The sequence below is a fragment of the Cavenderia fasciculata genome (assembly GCF_000203815.1).
Source record: "Cavenderia fasciculata unplaced genomic scaffold Scf_ET2XIPL01COFD4-5, whole genome shotgun sequence".
NCBI lineage: Eukaryota > Evosea > Eumycetozoa > Acytosteliales > Cavenderiaceae > Cavenderia > Cavenderia fasciculata.
The window spans coordinates 2,620,528-2,636,324 of NW_004457695.1; the positions used below are offsets into that span (position 1 = coordinate 2,620,528).

The 15,797-nt window shown below is 32.5% G+C and overlaps 9 protein-coding genes across 9 annotated transcripts; 3 read left to right on the top strand and 6 right to left on the bottom strand.

Moving 5' to 3' along the window:
* Positions 1 to 234: 234 nt before the first annotated feature.
* On the top strand, positions 235 to 1,555 carry DFA_08609 (uncharacterized protein; the record flags this gene model as incomplete). Its single annotated transcript, XM_004356044.1, has 3 exons — positions 235 to 403; positions 500 to 805; positions 885 to 1,555. The coding sequence occupies 3 exons, from the start codon at positions 235 to 237 to the stop codon at positions 1,553 to 1,555; spliced, it is 1,146 nt and encodes a 381-aa protein (XP_004356097.1).
* A 190-nt stretch (positions 1,556 to 1,745) lies between these two features.
* On the bottom strand, positions 1,746 to 3,714 carry DFA_08610 (uncharacterized protein; the record flags this gene model as incomplete). The annotated part of the gene is made up of 3 exons (XM_004356045.1): positions 1,746 to 2,297; positions 2,374 to 2,574; positions 2,659 to 3,714. The coding sequence occupies 3 exons, from the start codon at positions 3,712 to 3,714 to the stop codon at positions 1,746 to 1,748; spliced, it is 1,809 nt and encodes a 602-aa protein (XP_004356098.1).
* An 80-nt stretch (positions 3,715 to 3,794) lies between these two features.
* On the top strand, positions 3,795 to 4,145 carry DFA_08611 (uncharacterized protein; the record flags this gene model as incomplete). Its single annotated transcript, XM_004356046.1, has 1 exon — positions 3,795 to 4,145. One exon carries the CDS (start codon positions 3,795 to 3,797, stop codon positions 4,143 to 4,145), a length of 351 nt encoding a protein of 116 aa, XP_004356099.1.
* A 66-nt stretch (positions 4,146 to 4,211) lies between these two features.
* Positions 4,212 to 4,558, bottom strand: DFA_08612 (uncharacterized protein; the record flags this gene model as incomplete). The annotated part of the gene is made up of 2 exons (XM_004356047.1): positions 4,212 to 4,224; positions 4,251 to 4,558. The coding sequence occupies 2 exons, from the start codon at positions 4,556 to 4,558 to the stop codon at positions 4,212 to 4,214; spliced, it is 321 nt and encodes a 106-aa protein (XP_004356100.1).
* Positions 4,559 to 5,428: 870 nt separating this feature from the next.
* On the bottom strand, positions 5,429 to 7,082 carry DFA_08613 (prestalk protein; the record flags this gene model as incomplete). The annotated part of the gene is made up of 2 exons (XM_004356048.1): positions 5,429 to 6,924; positions 7,022 to 7,082. 2 exons carry the CDS (start codon positions 7,080 to 7,082, stop codon positions 5,429 to 5,431), a joined length of 1,557 nt encoding a protein of 518 aa, XP_004356101.1.
* A 1,687-nt stretch (positions 7,083 to 8,769) lies between these two features.
* On the bottom strand, positions 8,770 to 11,991 carry DFA_08614 (uncharacterized protein; the record flags this gene model as incomplete). Its single annotated transcript, XM_004356049.1, has 8 exons — positions 8,770 to 8,853; positions 8,984 to 9,643; positions 9,720 to 10,019; positions 10,094 to 10,399; positions 10,483 to 10,693; positions 10,757 to 10,896; positions 10,973 to 11,179; positions 11,254 to 11,991. The coding sequence occupies 8 exons, from the start codon at positions 11,989 to 11,991 to the stop codon at positions 8,770 to 8,772; spliced, it is 2,646 nt and encodes an 881-aa protein (XP_004356102.1).
* Positions 11,992 to 12,246: 255 nt separating this feature from the next.
* On the top strand, positions 12,247 to 13,292 carry DFA_08615 (uncharacterized protein; the record flags this gene model as incomplete). The annotated part of the gene is made up of 2 exons (XM_004356050.1): positions 12,247 to 12,459; positions 12,621 to 13,292. The coding sequence occupies 2 exons, from the start codon at positions 12,247 to 12,249 to the stop codon at positions 13,290 to 13,292; spliced, it is 885 nt and encodes a 294-aa protein (XP_004356103.1).
* Positions 13,293 to 13,572: 280 nt separating this feature from the next.
* On the bottom strand, positions 13,573 to 14,284 carry arl5 (ARF-like protein; the record flags this gene model as incomplete). The annotated part of the gene is made up of 3 exons (XM_004356051.1): positions 13,573 to 13,647; positions 13,708 to 13,824; positions 13,934 to 14,284. The coding sequence occupies 3 exons, from the start codon at positions 14,282 to 14,284 to the stop codon at positions 13,573 to 13,575; spliced, it is 543 nt and encodes a 180-aa protein (XP_004356104.1).
* Positions 14,285 to 14,356: 72 nt separating this feature from the next.
* On the bottom strand, positions 14,357 to 15,435 carry DFA_08617 (uncharacterized protein; the record flags this gene model as incomplete). The annotated part of the gene is made up of 3 exons (XM_004356052.1): positions 14,357 to 14,387; positions 14,634 to 14,847; positions 15,402 to 15,435. 3 exons carry the CDS (start codon positions 15,433 to 15,435, stop codon positions 14,357 to 14,359), a joined length of 279 nt encoding a protein of 92 aa, XP_004356105.1.
* Between the last annotated feature and the right edge of the window lie 362 nt (positions 15,436 to 15,797).

Sequence of the window (15,797 nt, forward strand, 5' to 3'; positions counted from 1 at the left end):
GGAGGTGATGGTTTCGCAAATAAAATGTTGGAAGTTCGTTTTGAATTTGAAAAATTTTACACCGTTGATGAGCGGGAACATCAATTTTGGCAGAAATTCTAAAATAAAAGGAGGTAGTTCAAAAAGCTCTTCAGCTTCATCTTATTATTATCATTCACACATACACAAGTACATTCATTCCCAAAAGAAGGTTTAAAGTATACCATACACATAAAAGAAGAAGAAGAAGAAAGAATGATGATCGATGACGATGAATTTCAATGGGACGGTTATGATCATTTGATGAGTACCAAACCATCAAATAGAAATGACCCAAAAGCAAGTATATTTGATTTAAACAACATGCGTGACTCTGTTCTCTTTGAAAAGGATAGATTTAGTTTTTGTTTATCTCCTCCAAAAGGTTTGTATCTTATCTTGTCGCGTTGGTTAACCAATCAGTTATGGATCATATGACTTACTTACTTATCCTTTTTTTTGACATACATCTATCATATAGAAAAGGGAGGTTCATCATTGACCACAAAAGCAAATACTTCTTCATCATCGTCATCAAAGGTTAGTCAACAACAACAACAACATATTCCATATGGAGTTCAACAACAACAACCAGTATTATCACACCAAGCAAAAGAAAATATTCCAAACAACTTGAATGTTAGAATCATCAGCACAAATACTAAACAACAACAACAACCAATAACATCACAACCAATCAAGATTAAACCATCTAGTGCTTCACCTCCATTGGTTTCTCAACAACAACAAAAACAAAATACCTCATCTTCATCAAGTCTAAGTAGAGGTAAGTTAGTTTTAGATAATATATATATTCCTTTTCCAAAAAATGTTAATTACTTATTTATTTATTTTGAATATTTTAGTACCATCATCACCAAATATTAAAACTCAACCATTTAATACAAAGACACCAACTGTTGGTATTGCAACAAACCATTCCTTGACATCATCGGTAGTACAAAAACAACCAACCACTGCCACCACCAGTAAGAAGGAACAACTTCAATCACTCACAGATGTCCAACTCGATCCAATGAGTACCATTAGACTTCCATCAAACCAACCAATGTCAAATAGACCACCAACACCAACCCAACAACAACCATCGAGAGCTGGATTATCAACTCGTCCAGGTACTCCAACACAAATTCCAGCCGTTCCTATTCTATCATCACAAAATTCGATCACTGTCATTCCATTATCCACTCGTCCAGCTACTCCAACCAAAGGTTTGACTTCTACCACCACTCCAACATCTGTCAACCTCCCACCACCATCTGCCGCCGTTACATCTGCTCTAACTGCTCAGCTGCCACTCGAACAAAATAACGGTATTAGTATTATCACTGAAGCCAAATTTGAATCACGTCTTAAAATTCTCGAAGCTGAAAATCGTCTTCTCAAATCACAAATGTCTGACAAGGATAAATCAATCGATCAACTCTCTACAAGAATTACAGAACTCGAATCACAAATGCATACATTTATGGATGAAGTAAAATTATTTTTAATTGGTAATATGGAAAATCAATAAGAAAGAAATAGAAATAGAAATAATAATAATGAATAATTAATAATTAATAAGGGATAAATCTTTAATTGGGATTTATACATTTAAATAAATAAATAAATAAATTATACAAAAAAGTAAAAAAAAAAAAAGGATAGTACTACTACTATTTCTTTTTACTCTTTGTTTTGTTTTATTATTAAAACATTTTAGTTTAATAAGAAATATGTTGTTGAGAACAATTGATTGATTGTTGATAATAACTTTCAGCAAAAACTTTAGATGCATGTATGGCATCTTCAAATTCACTGAGCCATAATAATTTATCCATATAGTTTTCAGCAGACAATGCATATTTGTAGGCTTGTTGATTATGACCTTCGACAAATATTAGATCGATACCATTCTTTACACGATTCTCAATATTTTGGATATTAAGAACAAAGATGAATGGTATTACTTTGAAGGTGTTCTTTTGAAAGGCCTTCTTTTTAAATAGGATGATGCAATCATCAAACAGATAGACTGTGCACTCTTTTGATGGTCCATTTTCTTTTTTTATCACCTTGAATCGTCCCTCTTTGATAAATGTCTTTTTAACAAGCAAAGATTCTGCTTCTTTACCAAAGATACCTCTCAATTCCGACATCTTTTCTTCATTTGCTATTTTTCCATTAATCTCTGATACAATTTTTTCCATCAATTTAGCAGCTCTTTCATAATTTCTATAGTGTTCATTTTCTTCTGGAACTGTTTTTTTTAATTCCTAAAAATAAAACAAAACAAATCCAGTTATTATTATTATTATTATATATTTATATTATTTCATTATAAATACATACTCTTAATAATAAAGGATATTTACATAATCTTTGAACAGGTTTTATCACATATGATGATAAATTTAAACTTCTAACAACAGGTATCGATTTTACTTGTTGTAATAAATAATTGATTTGAAGGTGACTTTCCCATGCAGATATTTGTTTATTACAAACATCTTGATTTGATAAATAGGTTATATATCTTTTTAATGAATTTGCCTAAATAAAATAAATAAATAAATTTAAGAAATCGATGATGTATTTTCTTTTCCTTTTTTTTCTTTTCCTTTTCCTATTTCTTACATGTCTAAAAAATACTTCTTCAACATTTGGATATTGATCACTAAAATCCATGATTGGTATAAATTCTACAAACATTTCATACATTTTTGAATTGATTACAAATAATTCTTCTACATTTGAAAATACAGCCATGATTTCTTGAAGTGAAACCAAATTTAAAGATGAACATTCATCAATTTCTTTGAGAGCACCCATATAATAATTGATCATAATAGCAAGATCATCCAAATAATCTGCTTCAGTTTCAATCATTTCTTTGATAACTTTGTTGGTTGGTGTGGAGGTATTGATAGTTGATAGTTTTGATCTTCTTCCTAATAAACCTTCTTGTGATTCATTGATGGCTATTATCTTTTCTATTATAATATCTTTTGGATCAATTTGATCCAATATCAATGTGGTAGTTTTCTTTGTTGTACCAAAAAATTTCTTTTTAATAGACTTTGTTTTTTCTGTTGGTAATGGTTGTTGAGATGGTTTATCTGCGGCGGCAACACCAATGGTTTCATCATCTTCAACAATATTTGAAGAACTACTACTACTACTGCTTGTAATAAAATTGATACTTTGTTTACTATTGTCTTCACTCAAAGAGTAACTACTTGCAGAATCATATGATTGGTCTTCTTCACCATCCTGGTCATCATTTGAACCTCCTTCACCACTTAGGTTCATCGATGCAGACTTTCGAGTCAAAAGGTGGTGTCTCATTGTTCTCCGTCTTGTATCACTTGGACTTTGAGTTTCTGGAGATACTCCAGATGGTGGTGAAATGGGTGGTGATGTTTGTGGTGGTGATGTAGTAGTAGTAGTATTGTTTGAAGAAGAAGAACTACTACTAATAGTAAATCTACGTGGTGGTACAACTGGATTATTGTTTGGTTTGGTTGTTGTTGATGTTGTTGGTATTGGTGGTTGAGGTCTACCAACAAGTGGTGGGGATTTATTGGTTGTTGTTGAAGTTGTTGGTATTGGAGGTTGAGGTCTATTAGTATTATTATTGTGAGATGGGTTTGGAATCAATGGATTTGTAGTTGATGGTGTTTTAAGTGACATTGTTCGTGGTTTAACTTGTGGTTTGGTGGGTGATGGTGGTGAACATGTGGTAGAGTATGGAGGTGTGGTTTGATGTTGAAATGAGTGAATGGGGAGATGTTGATGTTGGAGTAGAGGAGGATGATGATGTGGTAGATGGCGCCAAGTTGGGTGACAAGTTTGTAGGTGATGTGTTTCTAGCTGGAACCATTGGTTTGGTATGGTTCAAGAGAGGAGGTCTTTTGGAAATTGGAGGTTTATCTTCTCCTCGAGGTGATATTCTAGCTGGTGGCAGCGGTGGTCCCATATTGTTTGATCCACCAACATCGAGCATTGTATATGATGGAGAAGAAGAAGAAGAAGAAGAAGAAACCAGACCAAGATCCTTAAATGATGATACTGATGGAGGTGCAGTGGAAGGCATTGGAGGTGGTGTCGTACTCTCACTATGATGATTATGATGCAGATGATGATTATTTTCACCGCCAGTTTCTGTATTGTTCATCAACAATGATAGTTTAGTTGATGAAACTAGAGTTGGTGGGGTGATTGTAAACTCTTCATCTTGTTGATCCTTTTTCTTTTTGTTGAATATTAGGCTCATTCTCCCTTTTCTTTCTTTGTGAACAGGTGTAGTAGATGTCGATAGTATTGATTCATCACTACTACTACTTCCAATACTATTATCACTATTTGTAGGTGACAGGGGAGGATGCGAATGATGATTAGGAGGAACAGGAGGTGGACTTGGGAGCTTGAGTCTTCCATTTAACATCTTGATGGATGCATCCATCGATGCGGTATGATGAAGTTGTGGATGTGGATGTGGATGTGGCTGTTCTGGTTGTTGTTGGTGTTGGCTCATCATGATGGTAAAGATTATTATTATACCATTGAAAAAGGTGATTATATACAAGTAATAAGTTTTGTTTGAACTAAAACTACTTTAAAAGTTCAACAGAGTTGAGGGAGGTGAATGTGAATGTGCGTGTGTATGTATGCGAGCTTGCCAAACAATGAACCCGTCTATTAATAAAATTAATTGGATTGAAGAGGAGGGAGGTAGGGAGGGATCAGAGAGTGGGTGTGTATAGGTGGGTGGGGGATATGTTGGTACGATCAATCTAATTAGATTGATGTGAAGAAAGGGGGGTGAGGGTTGAGTAGGATGGTGATAGGGATGAATGACACAAAAGTAATAGTAAACAGATACAGATACAGATAATAATAATAATTATAAGGATCACATTCAACACAAACAATCAATCAATTATTTTTAGTTTGAAGGTGTTGGTGGTGGATTGTTGAGCAGGTGGAGGATTTTGATTAAATTCAATGAAAAAATGAATGGTGCTTTGTCCGAGTTTGTTAAACTAAACACTTTTTACCACCTTGTAACATTTAAATATTACATAAGTTTCATTGATTATTATGAGATAAGATAATAAATAATAATAATAATAAGATAATAATAATAATAATAATAATAATAATAATAATAATAATACTATTATTATTTAAAAGTTTATATTTAACAAAAGGTTGGGGTATTTTATTTTATATATTGGGGGTAATGATAATACATATATTATATTATTAATTTAAATTATGAACAATTTTTGAATCACAAAAAACTTTCGTAATCTTTCTTTTCTCTATCTTCAACTTCTTCTTCTTCTTTCACACTGACACTTCTTTAATTTTGAGTTGTTGATGTTATTTGTTTGTTGGGTGTTTAATAATCATCACAATCCTTACAAGTGTAAACACATTTACCGGCAACACACTTGTCATTGGTACAACGGAGACCATCATCACAGTTCATTTTGGCGTGTTGACAACGACCAGCGACGCAAGTGTCGATTGTGCATTCATCTCCATCTTGGCAATCACCATTTCCACTGCAGCAGAGACCGTTTGGTTTGTTTTGACACTTGCCATTGAAGCAGCTGTCATTTGTACATGGGTTCTTGTCGTCACAATTACAATCCTCTGTACAACAACCTGGGATAGGGGTGTTGGTACATCCGGTCGAGTTAGAACAGCTGTCATAGGTACAGGCGTTGTTGTCGTTACAAGACTTGGGTACGTGGGTACATCCCTTTCTGCCATCCCACTTGGAGGTGGTACACTTGTTTCCATCTTCACAACACTTTTCAAAGTCCTTGTCTGGAGTGTAGTCACATTGGCCGTCGAATGGGTTACAACGTCCAGAGGCACCGCAGGCGAGTGGGTTACAGTAGGATGGGGTGTAGGTACACTTGTTGTTGACACAACGATCAGTGGTACACTTGTTACCGTCAGAGCATTCATTGTCTCCCGAACAACAGCCAAAGATTGGGGTGCTGACACACTTGTTTCTTACACAACGATCATTGCTACACTTGTTTCCAGTCGAACATTGGTTGTCTCCAGAACAACAATTTTTGATTGGAGTAAAGACACACTTTCCATTTTGGCAAGAGTCAGAGGTACACGAGTTGTTGTCGTCACAATCACAATTTTCTGAACAACAACCTGGGATTGGAGTGTTGGTACATCCGGTCGAGTTGGAACAGCTGTCATAGGTACAGGCATTGTTGTCGTTACAAGAGATTGGCTTGGTTACACAACCATAGGTGTTGTCGCATGAACTGGTGACACACTTGTTTCCATTGGTGCTACAAGACTTGGGTGAGATGACACACTTGCCCTTGACGCAACGGTCGATGGTACAAGCAGACCCTCTGTTGCATTGAGAATCAGAACTACAGCACCCGGTAATGGGACGGTTGCTACACTTTCCACCGTAGCAGTTGTCTTCGGTACAGTCATTCTTGTCGTCACAATCACAATTTTCTGAACAACAACCTGGAATTGGGGTATAGGTACATCCGGTCGAGTTGGAGCAACTGTCAAAGGTGCATGGGTTTCTGTCGTCACATACTCTTGGCTTGTTGGAGCAACCCTTACACGAGTCAAAATCGTCAATGGTGCAGGCGTTGTTATCAGAGCAACAGTTATCAGAGGATTGGTCATAGTAGCACTTTCCGTCCTTTGGATTGCAGGTACCCTTGCCACCACACTTCATCGATGGACATGGGATAGTAGTGGTAGAGCATTTACCATTTACACATTTTGATACACCACATGGGTTATTTGAATTACATTCAGAGTCACAGGCACAACTTCCACCACATGCATGTCCACATCCAAATAATTCACCAAACAATTCTACTTGTTCAGTTTCAGCTATTGGAATAGAGGAAAAAAAAAAAAGAAAAAAAGGAATATGTTAAGTATACTTGTTTGTTTTTCTAAACTTTTTGTTTTTTTTTCTATTTCTTACCATAGGTTTTAATAAGTAAAGTACTTAATATTACAAGTACAAACAATAATGATAATTTCATTTTCTATATATTGGATAAAAAGAATAATTAATTAATGTTTGATGATATGGAAATGAAGAAATTCATATAGTATTTATAGTTGAGCAACTACCCAACCTGCCTACAACAGTAAAATTGACAATCAACGATCCCTACGGTACTGACCTTACCTGACACACTCACACCCAGACATACTAGTAGTGCCTGTAAGAAATAACAACAGCAGTATCAATGCTCGTTTTAGTGTAAACTCTATTTGGAATTTGATTGATCAAATTAATCTCTAGACAGGGTATCAAGAGTAGGTAGGTAGCCGACACTACCACTACCACTACCATACTCAACACACCCATTTCAAGTGATGTTTATTTGTGGAAGATGGGTAAACTATTGAATATAGACGACAACAACGACGATGATGATGATGTTTATGAAACTTTAAAAGGTTATGATGATGTGATTGGAAAAGAAGGAGAAAGGAGGTGGATGGAGGATGGGGGTGGTTGGAAATATAGGAAAAACATTCAGATAGGTTATATATATATTATGGTCAGATATCAACACTACAATAATAATATATTTTAAATCATGTCATACTGAACAAAGACAGACCGACAGACAGACAGAGACAGAGTTATCTATTGGATAATGTGTGACACATGTGTACTTGTCGGTTTGGTAAGAGTGTGGTAACAAAGATATGTGAGTGATTGACAAAAATGGCAAGAAATAAGGTTTCATCCCTTACATGGAATCAAGAGTATCAAAAAAACATAACCATATAATTACCAAATTCTGACGGCAATAGACAGATAATAATATTACCCATGATGTGCCATCCGGTTGATAGCACACTCTTTCTACTCACTCACACATACAAACACTACTCACACACATCGTGGATTGTATACCATGTTGTGTACGTTTGTAATCACTAATTTAAAAAGTTAATCGTAATGTTTTGAATCGTAGCAAGTGAGTGTGACCACACAAAATAATAATAAATCAATCATCAAAACACTGACCCCCCAAATCAATTACCCCACTATTTTTAATGTCCTACAAGATTGTAATAAATGGTTGATAATGAACTACCAACATCATCATCACCTAGGACAATTATGAACAAAAGATTTCAAATTCAACCAATCAGGATTGAATTGCGGGGGAAATCCAAATTTCCAATAGATGAAACTTACAATCCATATAAACATAAACACAATTGTGATTTAAATTTAAATCATCGTGTGATGGTTGGTTGGTTCAAATTCATTTAAATCGTAAGATCAACAATATCAATTTGGATTTAAAGTTTATTGTCCATCTCATCTTTTCATCTTGGTCGGGTGCAGTTTACTTTCAAAGTATTTATCCATTATAACCACCCTTTACTTGTTATTTTTTTAAATCGCAATTTCTTTTGTATCGTATATACCCTTACCAGTACTAGTTTGGTGGTGGAATAAATTAAAATTTTATTATTCTTTTTTTTTTTCCAGAATTCAACCATACATATTAATTTAAAACAACGGGTAACACTATTGTTGTTGTTGTTATTGTCATAATGATTTGGTCTGGTTGATCTTTATACTTTTTTTGAAATACATTTTTAGGATCTTTTTCTAGTGTGATGGTTATCTCTTTCTTTCTTGTCACTTCTTGTCCATATTTATCTATTAATTGTTATTATAATTGATTATTATTATTATTATTTTTCAGTAGAGGTAGATTGTCTCTTTGCCAATTCTTCTTTTCTTTGTTGGAAATGTGATTCACAAAGTTTAACAATGATCTATAAGATAAGATAAGATTATGGATTTGATTTCAATTAGTATCGACACTGACTGACTGATTAATCATCATGGTTCAGAGAATCTCGTCTCTCTTTATCATCTATCACTCCCTTTTCTATTTCTACATACACTTTCTTCTAATGGAATTGGAGCAATACAACGATCATGAACTGTAGTTTCACATTCTTGAATAAGTGAATCTATTGATGTTTGACTACCCAATTGGTCGGTAAGGTATAATTTAAGGAAACGAAGATCAACTTGAATTTGATGATAACCATTTGTACCAAATGTTTTTAGTCTAAGACACTCAATGTAGGTCTTTAACATGATCTTTACTGCACCAACCAAAATAGAGTTTGCATTGAAATCGACTGGGCTGAATACGTCGAATCTCTTATCAAACAATGTGTTTGATGCGCCACCAGCTGCAGATGAATTGTTGGCATTGTTGCCTGCATTTTTCTTGGATGGATCGGTACTGCCACTGTTGCTACCTGTTGAGTTGGTTCGAGTGTGAACACGGTGAAGAGTTGGTGTGGTCAGCAGGGATTGTGCAGTTGAAGGAAGTAATTTGGTAACTTCTGTTGATATTTTAAGTAATTCATCCAATACAAAATCGTTTACTTGACGGGCATCCTTTGGCTCTTTTAATACCAACCAATTGGCATTGGATTCCAATCCCTTTCTTAATAACTTTTCAACCTTTTCACTTCTCAATTTAGTAAATCCTGTCAATAAACTTTGAGCTGCATCTTTAATTCTTTTTGATAAATCTGGTGCATTAAACTAATAAAAGAGAGAGATATAATGTTTTAGTTAAATGATCTCTTTTTAATTTACTTTTCTTATTTTTTCTACGTACATTAAATACACCAATTTCTTGAGAAGAGATACCTTGTTTTACAACATTAAAAAAGTCATTCATAACTTGTACGACTATGGTAATACCTTTACTTTCAATGTATAAACATACACTAGCCAATACCAATAAGAATCTTGAACCAAATTGCTCCTTATTTTCAGTTTGATTGATAATGTCAAGATACTCTAAAAAGTGAATATTCAAATACAAAAAGAAATTTTGAAGTTTGACTTGAATCTTTGTAAAGATGGTTGCATAATGACTTGTAAGGAATGATGTTTGTGTTGGTAAAAAGAATGGCTAAAATAAATAAATAAATAAATAAAAATATTTAATATATATATTCATTTTTTCCTCTTATTTTTTTTTGTTACCTTTAAATTTGTAAATAATAATAATATTTCATTGACAATATCTTTGGCAGTTTTTTCAGACAATGATTGTAAAAAGTTTCCTTCTAAAGATTCTTCCTTTTTAGCATTGAGGGTTTCGTTCATTGCATGTATATGATTTTGAATAGTCTTTTGTAAATTATCAAAGTAATCTGTAATTTGATCATGAACTGTTGCATTTATAATATCTGTAATCGAGGTTGTATCTACCAATTGATCTTGTCTCTTTGAAACTTCTGAATACATTAATTCTAATCCCTTTATCTTTTGTTCTGGATTTTTATATAACTAAAAACGAAGAAGAAATAATGATTAGAAAAAAATTGATCATATTGTATAGACTCTCTCCTCTGTCTATTTTTAATATTTACAGTTAATTTAGATTTAGCAGTTGATAAATATCTATTGAATAAATCCTTTGAAAAGTCTTCCAATAGATTTAATGATCTCTTTCTTTCTTCCTTTGAAGCATGAGTACCATCGAAACGATTAACAAATAATGATTTATAAGATTCAATATTATAAGTATACTCTGTTAAAAATGCTTGATTTAATTCTCCAATCAATTGTACAACATCATCACTAAAATCAAAAAATTAATTTAATTAATAAATCATTCAATTTCCATCATTTCTTTTGACTTACAATTGTCTCTTATCAAATTGATATAATACAGCCAAAGTATGTTCTTTTCTTCCCTTTAAATAATGAGTTCTTACTGCATCTACAGGTTCCAATAATTCCATTAATAATTCAGCTGCTTCTCCAACTTCAACTTGTGGGCACTAAGAAAAATTAAATAAAGTATGAATCATATGATCTTTTTTTTTTTCTTATACTAATCACTTTTGATTTACATACATCAATGACAGCCAATTTTTCATACAACTTTGATTTCATTGAAGTGATGATTTCATCACACTCGGCTTGAATAGTTTGGAATGATGGAATATGATTATATTGTTTCAAAATACCATTATTACTATTATAATATTTAACTGCAAGATTATAAGCTTGCATTTCAACACAACTATTTAATTTTGATGGTAATGCTGTTAAATATTGTAACTAAATAAATAAATAGAAAACTAATATTAGTATTGCAATTGATTTCTTTTTCTTTTTTTCTTTTTTCTTTTTACCTTTTTTAATAATTTATGTAAACCACTTAATTGATCAATACGTTCACGTCTAGCAGACAATGTTGAATTAATCTTGTCAGAACAGGTGGTAATCAATTCCATATTCTTTGATAATAGTTGCATACCATCTTCCATATTCTCTACATTATTTTTCATCTTTTTGATAATATCTGTTGCATTGATAAACTTTGTATAGTTGTCATAGACCAATGTCTTCATGTCACCATCCAATGTTCTAATCTCGCTGACCAATTCGTTGTCCTTGGACACTAGTTGTGGTAGTGTCGATGTCTTGATGGTGTGTTCAAAGTACTGCTTTAGGTCAAAGCTGGGACTGTCAATGTTGAGTGGATCGGTCGACACGTTGGATACACTGTCACCCATACCAAGGTTATAGTAGTTTTGTAGGAGATTGAGGTTACGTGTTTTAGACTTTTGTCTCGAATGCTTTCCTCCTCCATCGAGTTGTTGCTGTGCATTGGAGAGTGGTGGGCTGTGATCACCGTGATTCGAGTCTGAATCGTTGACTGGATTATCGAGCAACTCGCTATGACTTAGATAGAATCGTTCCCAAAACTGTTTGAGTGCTTCTCTACTACGTGCACTTTCATAGTGACCAGCAATGAATCGTGCAAACTGTTGTGGATCTTCATTAAATTGTTTACAAAAGTCTACTTGACTACCTGTCCACTTGTCACTATAGAACTTTACCAACTTTTCATCTGTTAAACTTGTCATCTCCTAACTCTCCTCTTGTTGATATATATGTAAATAATGAGTAATAAGGATAAGATAGATAAGATAGAGAGATTCTCTTTAAAAAAGCTAAATTAAACAAACTTGCTTGCTTGGTGATGATGACAAAAAAAGACAAAAAAATCAAATTTTATTCTTTTCCCACTTTCACCTCTACTATCATTCGTTTTCTTGCAAAGATAGTAACATTCATCATACAATCAATCAATTGTAATAATACAAATAATCCAACATAGGATGGATCAGGTGATAGAGATATTACTATCAAACAAGTATAGGCAATGTAAACCTGTATTTCCAGCATCGGGAGTACCACGTGAATTCTCAACATCGTGGATACAATTCTTTCACGATTTGATGATGTTGTCGTCAGGTGTACGCGATGCCTATCTCATAGATTATCCCATCCCTGAATATAATAACCTAGTATCATTTTATAAAGTATTTAGAGTATGTATGTGTTAAAGTGCAAAGAGTCAGAGTTATGTGATGAGACTGACTGATCATTTTCTTTTTCTTTTTGTTGTTCAATTTAGACTAAAATGGGACAAATACTATCAGATGTAATAATATTATATGTAAATGAATATCAATACTTTTTAATTAATAAGAAACGACTAATTGCAAGATTACAAAGAGATGTAGAGACTGGATTCACAGACTACCAATTCATCAATGTTTCATCGAGATTGGAACAAGCTCAGTTGTGTCAGGCACCTTCTCATCACATTCTCTCACTTTCAAATATTGCCAAATCACTTGTTACCAAGATTTCATCGATGCGATCAGATGAATGTGCCATTAAATTAATGGGAGATTGTTGTACATTGGAACAAGTCAATCTACAAAATATCTATGCACCAATTGTTGCTGGATGGTTGTGCAACTATGCAATCATCTATTGTAACAGTGCTAATAACCAAGACACTTGTTGTTGTCCAGACAAGGATGGAGTGTACAGTGACAGAGATACATTTTGGCAAAAGAATTGTATCGCAATGAGTGATTTACTCAAAGTCCAAGTACAACTTGAATCACTTACTCCATCCTATTCACATCTTTCAACTCCACAACTTATCAATCTACCAAGACTTTATAGTTTTTCAATTCCTTTACATCTATTAAATAATGAAACAACGACTATGACGACAACAAAAGAACATTTTGAAAATTGGAAATCAAAACAAACCAAACAATGGTCAATTGATATGGTCAATCAAAAAATATGGAAATCCATCAATATTATTTCAACTCCAATTTCCAACCTTACAATTAATCTTTAACCTTGGAAATAAATAAATGATGGGTAAATGAAGAAGAAGAAGAAGATGATGAAGAGATTATTTATTTATAGCAAAATGTTATTAGTCGTCATTATTATTATTTATATTATCTACTTTGTATCCATTATTTTTTTTATCATTTATTAATAATATATGATAATTCTATACAAAAAGGATAAAAAATATTATTATTTGTTTGTCAAGGAGGAGGAGGAGAAAAAGTATATATTGTAATCGTTATTATTGTTTTTTTAAAATGGATGGATGGAATAGTCTATTATTATGTCTTATTAATATGAGATACAAGCCAATCCATACCTTGTTCCAAACCATCACCTGTTAACGCACAACATGCCTAAATAATAAGAGAGATTAATATCAAATGTCGAGTTATATCTGTATCTTTGTATCTTACTTGAATATGCCAATCATGATCTTTAATAGTATGTAATGATAATAAGTTTGTTAATTCAGTTGCAGACATGGCACCTTTAAGATCTTGTTTATTTGCAAACAATAGTATAATTGATTTCTTTAAATTCTATAATCCCAATAATGATGATGATTAATAATCTCTTTCTAGCTCGTCTTATGTATAGATAGATAGTACTATCTTATCGATCTTATCTATTTATATTTACCTCATGAGCCAACATTTTAAATAATTCTTCTTTGATTAAAGGTACTCTAGTACGATCAGTACTATCTATAACCAAAATGACAGCTTGAGTATTGATATAGTATTGATTCCACGTTGATCTGAGCAAGTCTTGACCACCCAAATCCCACATTAACAAACGTATGTTCCTATAGACAAACTCCTCGAGGTTTGACCCAACAGTAGGTGTCGTAGATACAACTTCATCGAGTAGTAACTTGTATAGGGTTGTTGTTTTTCCTGCTGCGTTTAAACCAACAATGATCACTTTATACTCTGCATTGTTAAACATTCTATTCCATATTCTAGCAAACACTGATAATGATGACCCCATTCTCTACTATTACTATACTCTATATATTTATTATACACTATTGCTGTTTTACTCGATTATTGTTGTTGTTTGTTATGTATTCTGTGTATCTGTGTATGTATCACTATATATATATAAATATATTTAAAATTGATGATTATGACTTCACAACCAACCACCTGACTTTGACCTAAAAAATATTTCAGCTCTGACTCAAATCGATCAACCAAGTCATCTCCAAAAATAATTTCAAGTCTTTTATTGCCTACTTGGTCGATAGACAGAAATATTTCAATATATTATTATTATTATTATTATTATTATTATTATTAAGAATTTATTTAAACGTGTGAGCATCAACTATATCTACCACCATTTGTTACCTCCAGAATAGTTATTATAACCACCATTTCCCCCTCCGTAGTTGGATCCATTGCCACCGCCAAAGTTATTTCTACCTCCGCCTCCACAGTATTCTGTTGAATGATTGATAGAGTCACTTTGACTAACATTTGAATGGACTAAACTATCTTGGAAATATGATTGGCTTTTGATTGATCCTTGAACGAGATTGGAAAGATTTTCTAAAAAAAAAAAAAATTTATTAATAATTATCATTATTACACAATTTGATGAATAAATAAAAAATTAGAAACGAACTAAATAACATTGTTTTTAAAAAAGTAAATAATTGCTCTAAGGTATTTGTATTTATGAAAAGGATAATTTTAATGTAATGAATAACAAACTCAGTTGGCAAATATTTATAGTTTCATTGTTGATAAAAAAAATCCAGCCAAAAATCCATATATTAATACCATCTTTGATGGTTATTGATTTGGATTACCAGTAAGGAGAAAAATAATAATAATCAAAAAAAAAAGGCAAGACCAATTCAAGTCAACTAGTTGATTAATTTGTGTGTGGAATAAAAAATTTATGGTTATTATTGCATTTTAATTTACTATTGTGTGACTGGATACGAGAGAAAAAAAGAGTTTTTGAATAATCTTTCCTTTTTGTTGTAGAAGAATGTAGGCTTTTTTTTATATATTGACAACAAAACAATTGTTGCCCGTATAGATAAAAAAAGAAAAAAAAAAAAGGAGAGTTGGATACGAATAGCCATCCATAATACCATTATTATTGATTTGAATCCATATCTTTGACATTTTGCCACCAACTACTGGCTGCTGCTACTATTGTGTGATACTATTATTTACAAAAACAAAAGTGAAGAAAAAAAAAAAAAGAGTTGTGTGTTGTTATTATTATTATTATTTGTTTGTTGTTTGTTATTTGTTATTTGTTATGTTTCCAAAGTGCCTTGAGAACCACCACCATCAATAAAAACCAATCACCATCATCATTATCATCATTTTTCTTACTCTTTTATCCCTATTATTATTATTATTTGTTATTTAGATGGGATTAAAGTTATTCTTTCATTATTACTATTTTTTTTTTGTTTAAATATAATTTTTCTTTTTTTTCTTTTTTTTATATGTGTATTGATCAATACCGGTTGAAATAA